Below are 9,755 nucleotides of genomic sequence, written 5' to 3' on the forward strand. Positions count from 1 at the left end.
TATTGTAATGAGTCATGACTATGGTTTTGTAGACCATTACTAATACAATTGAATGCCTTAATGCACTTTAAAGTTTATATGATTTTCCTGAAAACAATACACAAACTCGAGTCCTAAACACTAAATTCTATTTTCTGGGCATCAGTGTATCCCATAAATTTTCTTTTGGCTAATTAAGTTCATAATATTCCCTTCTTAACACCTAGATTCGAAATCAATCATGATCCAAAATCTTTCCAAAACAGTAAACACACAATATAAAAAGAGTAAACGCAATTTTAATAAAAAAATCCCAGAATAATTATGCAACAAAACCTTAGATTATTCTCTTCATTTTCTCATCTCTTCAATTATCACAAAATCCCAAACATCTCATGAGATTTGACAGTTCCTTACAAGAAAATCAACCATCCTCACTAGGATAGCCGTGAAACCAACCGAAAGGGGTAGAGCGGACCAATGGGACCAGTCACCGGCAAGTCCAACCAAGTCTCCAACAAGACAAAGATATCACCACCACAGTAAATTAATACTCAAAGATCTCAGTGTGTGTTCCCCTTTAAATAACTTGGGAGAGAATATCAGATTTCATTTTCGTCTTCATTTTGTGCTTAATTTTCTTTGAGCTAGGCTCTCTCATCATAATGACTGTAATACAATCACATTTATAGAGAAGCAAAATAGAGAAAAGGAAGAAAGAAAAGCCAAGCAGGACCAAAGTTACCAAACCACACCTTCTCTATATATAAACCTTTTGTTTTAATCTCACACTCTCTCTAACCGACCACACTTTCAAGTTTCTAAATTTCCCACGAGACCCAAGCTTTTGGTTTGGTTTTTTGCTTTCAGATTCTTCCCAACTGTCTCATCCCCTTCCCTTGTTTGGTTGCAAACAACACAAGACAAGTTGTTTTGTTTTGGAGCATTAAGGTTGCAAAGAAGAGGAGATTGTTGGGTTTTGTTGGTGTTGACTGAGTTCAGCTGCCTGGTTTGACTCGGACCCGGGTCGTTTTATATGGGTTTGGGTTGGTGAAGTCTGGGATTAACAGTGAAATGGGTGAAGCTGAGAAAGGTTCAGTGATTAAAGAGAAGCTTAGGGGTCTTTGTGTTGGTAATGGGTGGTCTTATGGGGTTTTCTGGCGTTTTGATCAGAGAAATTCCATGTAAAGTTTCTTCCTTTTTTGTTTTCTACTTGTTGATTTACTGTCTTGTACCATTTTGTTGTCTGGGTTTTGTTCTTGTGGGATTTGGAGTACCCTTTTTAAGCTTTTGATGCATGTGAAGGTTTACAAAAATCTAATCTTTCAGTGTCTGGAAATGTTGAAAATGGTCTATAAGTTGCTTCTTTGTTCTTTTTTTCCTCTCAAGGATTGATCATGTAATTTTCTGCATTTGAGCTGTATTATATTTTGTGTGTGTGAGATTAAGCCTCTATTTTAGTTCAAGTTTTAGTATTTTAGATTTCCAATCTGACATTTAGTTTGAGGTCTTGCTCATCACAAATTCTGGGTTTGAAATGCTTTAGGTTGTTGACAATGGGAGAAGCCTATTATGAAGAGCACATGGGAGCAGTGATTGAAAATATGCTTTCACAGGTCCACATGCTTGGAGAAGGGTAAGCCCAAAATTTGTACTCCATTTTTAGTTGCTCACTTTTGAAATCCCATTACATTGTTTACCTTTTTCCTCTATCATAAAAATATATGCTTGAGTACAAGATTTTCGCACTAGATTCCCTTTTGTTTCAACAAAAGCATTAGAAAGTTCTAACAGGGGTGATTTTGTTGTTGTCTGAAACAGTGTTATTGGTCAAACTGCTTTCACCGGGAAGCATCAATGGATGCATTCAGATGCTTACAATGGACAGTGGAATTCATGCAATCCCATCGAAAGTTGTAGTAATCTGTTTCAGGTAGGACAATAGATTTCTTGTTGAATTGCTAATTTTTTTTCCGACAAGTTTTAGCAACTTAACTGCTGTTTACTCATCTGGAAATGATTTCTCATTTTGCAGGATGATTCTGAGTTCCATTGCCAATTTTCCTCTGGTGTAAAGGTATAATCATTTCCTTTTAGTTCTCTCTGTTTTTTTTTTTCCGGAATTTATGAGAGATCTTATGGAATCTTATGTTTTTGTTCTGTACCTTTTGTCATCCAACCTTAACTCATATTTCTTGACAAATAAATTTTACTTACAGACAATTGCAACAGTCTCTGTGGAATCAGGAGTAATTCAGTTTGGATCCACTGAAAAGGTAGTTGAATGAGAGCATCTAGCTTTATACATATTTTCTTAACCTGGTTATGTCAACATTCTTATGATCAAAGAGAACATGTTCCCCAAATCGAGTCTCTTAATATGGTAGCTTATATTAGAGTTGCAGTATAACAACACTAAGGTATTGCTTTGTTTGTTTTGTTTTGTTTTTCTTCAGATTATGGAGAGGCTGGAGTTTTTAGACGAAACAAAAAGGGTGTTCCAGGAGATCAAAAATCTTCATGGGATTATTCCTCTGGCAAGTGCACCTTCATGTTTGAACAATGAATCCAATGATCTAAATGAATTGTTTGCTTCCTTAATTTCATCTGCAAACTTTCATGGAGACATTGCCAACATACTTGGTGATAAATCTAAAGATCTAGGAGGAAATTGTTTATCTGCAATGAATTTACAGTCTACAGCATCTGATGACATGGGCTCAGCTGATAAAACCCTGTGGTTTAGTACATGGAGTACTGAACCTTCTTTGTTGGCCTCATATGACCCACATTTGGCATCTGATATTGGGGTTCAGGATTCTCTTAAGACTTGCAGAAACACAGCTCAAGACTCAACTCTCATTCAAGGCAGCTGTGGATATCAGATGGATAATCAGCAATATCTACAGGGATACCCTGTAGAGTTTAACCGAGCTGATTGTATTACAGATGTTTCCAAATCATTCATGGATGATCTTTCTCAGTGGTTTGCTGCTTCCCCAGAACAGAACTTCAATGGCATGGCAACCACAATGAATGGTGACCTGTCACCAGTGTTTGAAAGTACTCCAGTGTCATCTAGTCTGGTTAAAGGTGATACTTCTATCAACTCACCAATTGAGCATCCAGCAACTTCTATGCAAAGTTCCATCACAAATGCATTCAGTGCTGATGCTCATGAGAAATATATGACAATTCAGAGTGCTGGAAAGGATTTGTTTCATGGTTTGGGAACAGTTCTCGGTGGTGGTCAAGTCCGTGAGTGCTGGGAAGATAGTATAATGCCAGTAGTCAGTGCTGACTGCTTGGCTGCCGGAACTGATTTGACCAAAGAGGCGGAAGTTGGTTCTGTGGCTGTCCCCCGGAGGGGGTTATTCTCGGAATTAGGACTAGAAGAGCTTCTAAATGGAATGAATTCTACTTCAAGCTCTGTGACTAAATGCAGTCTAGAAGACCAATTATCCACCAGGAAAAGGAAATTAGAAAGTTCATCTGTGGGCAGTAATCAGGTACAGCTAGGAAGGCTTGCTGGTTCTGGAGGGAGCATGCATTTGACAGGACCTTTGTATAACTTGGACAAGACAAACTGTCTTGTACCAAAGAAAGAGGTTCTCCCAAAATCACAGGTGGGCTTATGGATCGATGATAGTTATAGTGTCAATGCTAGAAGTATGTCTCAAGCAAAACCACAGAAGGCTGAGGATCACACAAAGACCGCCAAGAAGAGGGCAAAGCCTGGAGAGAGTACTCGACCAAGGCCCAAGGATCGTCAGCAGATCCAAGACCGTATGAAAGACTTGAGGGGGATGATTCCCAATGGTGGCAAGGTACTTACTTCTTATGCTCTCAGTGGATACAAATGGGAAGGGTGTTTTATTTTCATATAATACAATGTCTCTAAAATTATATTTTGACATTCATACATATTGTTAATGAAGCAGTGTAGCATTGATGCTTTGCTGGACCGCACCATCAAGTACATGATTTTCTTGCAAGGTGTGACGAAACATGCTGATAAGCTTAAACAACCTCATGAGTCAAAGGTTAGTTGATTTTGTTATCATTGTTATATGCAGCAGGATAAGCCTGAACATTTTTATGTATGATGTTTCTTAACAAATGTGATACTAATTTGTATTCATATTGTAGCTGACTGGAAAGGAAAATGGTGTGGTTCTAAAAGATCACAGCAGTATATCTGGTGGTAACAATACTTGGGCATTAGCAGTTGAGGGTCAAAATGTGGTTTGCCCTATACTCGTTGAGGACCTTAGTACACCTGGCCAAATGCTTATTGAGGTATGTCAAAGACACATGGATGAAATTTTTCTTCAAGAGTTTTGACAACCTCAATGTTCAGTCCCTCCTGACTGCAATATCTATTATCTCTTGCAGATCCTCTGTGAGGAGCATGGTTTCTTTCTTGAGTTAGCAGACGAAATCCGGGGCTTTGGGTTGAATATCTTGAAGGGGGTGATGGAGAGCCGCGAGGAGAAGATATGGGCGCGCTTTATCGTTGAGGTGAAGATCTAGTAAAAGATAAATATGTTACCGATGTTTCTTCTCTTTATTCTTCATATTAGGACACTAAATCTTAAATTTTGTTACAGGCAACTAGGCATATAACCAGGATAGAAGTATTTTGGTCCCTTGTCCGGCTTCTTCAGCAAAATGGTACCAGTGTGGTTGATCCAACCAGTCGGCCCAGCAATGTAGCAGACACTGGGTTTCCTCCTGTATTGGATAGTGTCCAGCCATGTAGTTTTCCTCCTCCCATCAGCTTGACATGAGGTTCAAAACACTTTTGATTGCTGCTGGAGTACCTTGAGCACTACTTCCGTGGGTGTGCAATGATAGGTGTTTTGGTAATGGAAAAGGTGATTGGCTACCGTCCCATTGCCAGTTGCCTTAGAAATAGTTGTGAGGTGTGTGCATAATGTTAAGAAGAAAGAGATTAGGATGTGATGTGCCTTCAAAAATTGTTGGTGCTGTTTTTGCGAGTTAGTTCCTCAATTAGGAAAGGCTGTGCAAGGCACAGAACCATGATCATATGCTGAAGACATGGTGAACTAGAGTCTGCGCGGCCTCCTCTTCTTTTAGTAGTTGGGATTTCATGTTTATATCTTCAACCAGAGTACAAACCCAGTAGTAGTAGTAGGCTGATCACTGATTTGTTTTCTTGGCCTTTCTGTTGTGGCTTAATATTATTATAGTAATGATGGAATGTTGTCACTTCTCTTATATTCTCTCTGTCTAACACAAAATATGCAAATAAGGATCCATACAACATGTTCTGGGTTGGAAGGACTTAAATTTCATTGCCTCATAGACCAGAGAACTTCAGTCTAATTCTTAACACCATTTAAGGGACAATCTATTAGATGATTTACATATCACGATAGTACCAAATTGAAGAAAGTTTTCGCCATGTCAATCTTGTTTACCTCATACTTTTGAAGGAAGTAGTCAAGGAACTGAACATAACTTGATGAAGACACTGTGTTCAATTTTTGCATAAAGTGATATCAGCCCAGTTTCAACTGCTTATCTGTCTCCATTCTTACCTCTTGATGTGACTGGTACATATCTGTTCTATCTTTGATCAGTATCCTCCATCACTTCCAAAGCAAGACGACTGTTCAAAGATTTGATACAGTACTAGCTACTTGGCTTTAAATTTGTTCTTTTTACATTGGAGAATCTTTTATGTTTCTGTTTTTTGTTGGAAAAATGTATCTTTGGATTTGTGTATCAGTGTATTCATATACTGTTTAACTGTTACTCTACTGTAGAGTCTCATCAATCATCACACACTAAAATACGCTTAGACATTTTAGCATTAGGTACACATCTCACTGATGCAAAAGTTCAAAATTAGGCAACTGTTGGTTCCAAGTTTTAATTTCACATAGGGACTACGGTGGACAACTACCGACGTTCTTGTGAGTTAATAATTTAGCATTTAGAATTCCATATGAGAAAAAAAAAAAAACTAATTCTAAGGTTGAAACACAGTAAGCTTAATGCAACTAGCTGATGGTTTAAGCTTATTGAGGTCTAGTACAGGTTTAGATCAGCTTTCGGTAAAGTTTGGTGCTAATACATCTAAAATTCTATTTAAGAAATGTATGATAATCAGTCTGATGATATTGTGGAGTAGTAGCTTTTTGATGATAGTTGAAATAGCCTTTCAACTCGATCAGTGCATGCAGCTGTGGAAAGGCTCTTCAAGCTTGAGGAGGAGGAGATAAGTGCTTTTTCCATTCAACTATTCAGAGTGATACCAGCCAAGTTTCAACTGTAATGCTCAACTTTATGCAAGAAAAATATATAAGCACCTTTATTTGGATCCTATTCATGACCTAATTTCTTATATATCAAAATTGAAATTGAGCCATGTTGGGTTCTCCACTATAGGTGAAACCCACTATTGTTTTTGCTAAAGATTTAGTATTGGCTCTCTCTAAAATTTGCCCTATCTCTGTGAAACACCTATGGAGTAACTTAAGCAACTGGGAATAAGATCGATCTTAAAAAAAAAGAGAAGATAAAAGAATTGGGTCATTCACAAAGGGGAAAAGGACAAGTTAGTTCTAAGACTACCGGTTTTTCCTAAAAGGACTTGGAAACAGATTTTTCTTTTCCAGCTGAATAGAAAATAATAGGGAGTTCTATGCAATTAGTGGGAAGAAAAGGACTTTTTTAATAAGACAAAAGGGTTATGCAATTTTTTCACTATTTAGTATATACCATAGTACTATGCAGAATAATATTAGAGATTGCATTTCATGAGTGGTGTTTCCTAATTATCTCATCCAGTGATCACATGAACAGGAAACACATGTATAAGAATATATTTAGTTATACCTATTTGTTCATAGTGTGCTGATGATCTCACTAAAAATTGTAGGACACATTATATCACCGGTTGATGAAGTTTGGTAGTAGGTCATGAAGATTTGGTTTAGGTCATTAAGACTCTTTTCTCTTTCTGGGGCATTAAGGAAATGACAGTACTTATTTACCAATTAATCTGAGAAGTTTTTTATGAAACGAAAGATGAAAGTCTGCATAAAGTAGGTACTCACGCAACTAGTAGTTTTCTAGTTACATCTGGTAATTTTCCACTAGCCAAATCCCCATGTAGCCTTGATGTTAAGTTTATATACCAACTGACATAAGGATATTTATCAGATATCATTTTCGACTGCACTTTGCTCTTTGATTTCTGAAGCAAAAGGGACTGATTCATAATGTTGGTTTTGTTTGTATAGAACTCTGATATGAAATGCAAATTCACCCTATGTACCAGTTTTGAGGATTAAACTTTATAAATACAAATTTTGATGAGCAGAGTAAAATTAAATGAAACTTCTAGATTTCACACGTGTCCAACAAAAGAGGCCTCTAGCCTATGACATTGCCTTTCCATGGAGATTTGTTTATATACTTCAGTAGTCACTCAGCTTTCCTCACCAAAGCTTAACCATTGCTTTGAGTTCCATTTCAACTTAGAAGTTGGCAGTCACTTGTTTTCTTATTGCCAAAAATGGCTCAACAGAAGGAACTGAGAAGTGTGACTGAGTGGAGAATAAAAATGACAGATGGTTCATCTGAAGCTTTGGCGCCAGAAGCCGGGCTTGCCTGCCGAGCTTGGCTTGCTGTGAAGGGTCTGATTATGGGGTTGATCTTGAAAGTATGCAATTTCTTCGAGAAAGCTTGGAATTTGGGACAAAATGAGCCTAGGAAAGTGATTCATTGTTTGAAAGTAGGGATGGCACTCACTGTTGTTTCACTGTTTTATTATATGAGACCTTTGTATGAAGGTATGGGAGGAAATGCTATGTGGGCAGTCATGACTATTGTGGTTGTCTTTGAAAACACAGTTGGTAAGTTCCTAGCTAGCTTCTCTTAGATTACCTAATTTTCTACAAGTGTGTCTTTATTAGGAGGCACGGTAAAATGGGTCTTTTTGAGTTTCCTTATCTGTATGGGACTATCTGGTGTTAAGTACGGCCCTCATTGCCTGAAGCTAATCATTTCACTCTCTAAATGCAGGGGCAACAATATGTAAATGTTTAAACAGAATTTGTGGAACCTTTATTGCTGGTTCCCTTGCCATTGGCATCCATTGGATAGTGAGTCAATCAGGAAAAGAATTTGAGCCTTTCATCAATGGGATTTCTGTATTCTTGTTAGGTATGTAGTCCTACTAATGTTTTTCCCTCTCCAAACTGGATATATAAGACTACTAATGCGGTTCTTTATTATTTCAGCTTCTGCAGTTACCTTCTCAAGATTCATACCATCAGTGAAAAAGCGATTTGATTATGGTGCGATGATCTTCATCCTCACATTCAGTTTAGTTACAGTGTCAGGCTACCGGGTGGATAAATTATTGGAATTGGCCAACAATAGAGTCTACACCATCATCATTGGAACTGCATTGTGCATTATGATAACCATGATTATTTGTCCCATTTGGGCTGGGGAGGAACTATATATGCTCATCACTCGAAACATGGACAAACTTGCCTATTCCTTAGATGGTACTTGCATACTCAAATCACATAAAACCAAATTTATGGTCAATCATGTTTAGGACAATATCACCGACTTTATAAGTGTTGCATTATATTTCAGGTTGTGTTGGAGAGTATTTCAATGATAGTGGAAGCTCTTCTGATGATGACAAGGAATGTGATAAGAAATTTCTTGGCTACAAATGTGTTTTAACCTCCAAAGCAACAGAAGAAGCCATGGTATTTAACAACAACATAATTGCAAAGTTTCTTCAAGTTACCGTATGTAATCACTTTCTGACATTGCCATTGTATATTATAGGCTAATTTTGCAAGGTGGGAGCCTGCACATGGCCGCTTCAACTTCAGACATCCATGGAAACAATACCTCAAAGTCGGGGCATCAATGCGTGCTTGTGCCTATTGCATCGATGCCCTTGATGGTTGTGTGAATTCCGAAAATGAGGTAACAAAAGATCTGTCATCTTATATTAGTTCTTGAAAATGAGGTAACAAAAGATATCACCAATGCTAAGCTTCAACCACTTCATCTGACCAACAGGTTCCTGAGTCGATGAAGAAGCATATGAGCAACATTGCTTTGAAAGTGAGCTCTGAGTCTTCAAGAGTCATAAAAGAGCTTGCAAGGACTATGAAGACAATGACGAAATCATCTACTGTAGATTATTTAGTTGGAGAGATGAACAATGCAGTCTTGGAGCTTCAGGAGGACTTAAAATCTCTTCCTACTTCATTTATTAATCCGCAGCCACTACAAGGAGCCGACTGTCCTGAAAAAAAGAAAACCAGAACAGTTGCTCTCATGGATATCATGCCACTTGTGACTTTAACTTCTTTACTCATTGAGATTACTACAAGGATTGAAGGCATGGTTAATGAAGTTGAAGAACTAGCTGAGATGGGTGAGTACAAGTCTGTTGCAGATGAGAAGAATCAAAAACAGCCAGCAGTTAGTAAAACTAATGTACCAGATGAACATAAGGAAGAGGTGTGAGAGTTGTGTATAATGGTGATTGGTAGATTTTCATATTACTAAAGATTGTGCTGTAAATTACGAAATCTAACAACTTGGGTCACAGTTAAATCTATTTTTGACTATGTCATTCTCAATTTCTCACTAGTAAAATAGTCTTTGTTGGTCCCTTTTTTTAATTTGAATGAAATGTGCTTCAATCAGTTTCATTTTTCTAGTACTAATTATATGAGTACATCCTACAAACTTTTAAACCAGCT

General features: G+C 37.6%; 2 protein-coding genes across 2 annotated transcripts; both read left to right on the plus strand.

Moving 5' to 3' along the window:
• Nucleotides 1-1,053: 1,053 nt before the first annotated feature.
• LOC101302522 (transcription factor bHLH157-like) lies at nucleotides 1,054-5,219 on the plus strand. The gene is made up of 9 exons (XM_004310225.1): nucleotides 1,054-1,163; nucleotides 1,526-1,615; nucleotides 1,801-1,912; nucleotides 2,199-2,255; nucleotides 2,436-3,806; nucleotides 3,921-4,026; nucleotides 4,163-4,278; nucleotides 4,375-4,500; nucleotides 4,590-5,219. Exons 1-9 carry the CDS (start codon nucleotides 1,054-1,056, stop codon nucleotides 4,767-4,769), a joined length of 2,268 nt encoding a protein of 755 aa, XP_004310273.1. The 3' UTR covers nucleotides 4,770-5,219.
• A 2,322-nt stretch (nucleotides 5,220-7,541) lies between these two features.
• Nucleotides 7,542-9,522, plus strand: LOC101298388 (aluminum-activated malate transporter 10-like). The gene is made up of 6 exons (XM_004310214.1): nucleotides 7,542-7,868; nucleotides 8,038-8,178; nucleotides 8,256-8,528; nucleotides 8,623-8,741; nucleotides 8,824-8,967; nucleotides 9,064-9,522. Exons 1-6 carry the CDS (start codon nucleotides 7,577-7,579, stop codon nucleotides 9,514-9,516), a joined length of 1,422 nt encoding a protein of 473 aa, XP_004310262.1. The 5' UTR covers nucleotides 7,542-7,576; the 3' UTR covers nucleotides 9,517-9,522.
• The last annotated feature ends 233 nt before the right edge of the window (nucleotides 9,523-9,755 follow it).

This window comes from Fragaria vesca, unplaced genomic scaffold (genome assembly GCF_000184155.1).
Source record: "Fragaria vesca subsp. vesca unplaced genomic scaffold, FraVesHawaii_1.0 scf0513167, whole genome shotgun sequence".
Taxonomy (NCBI): Eukaryota; Viridiplantae; Streptophyta; class Magnoliopsida; order Rosales; family Rosaceae; genus Fragaria; species Fragaria vesca.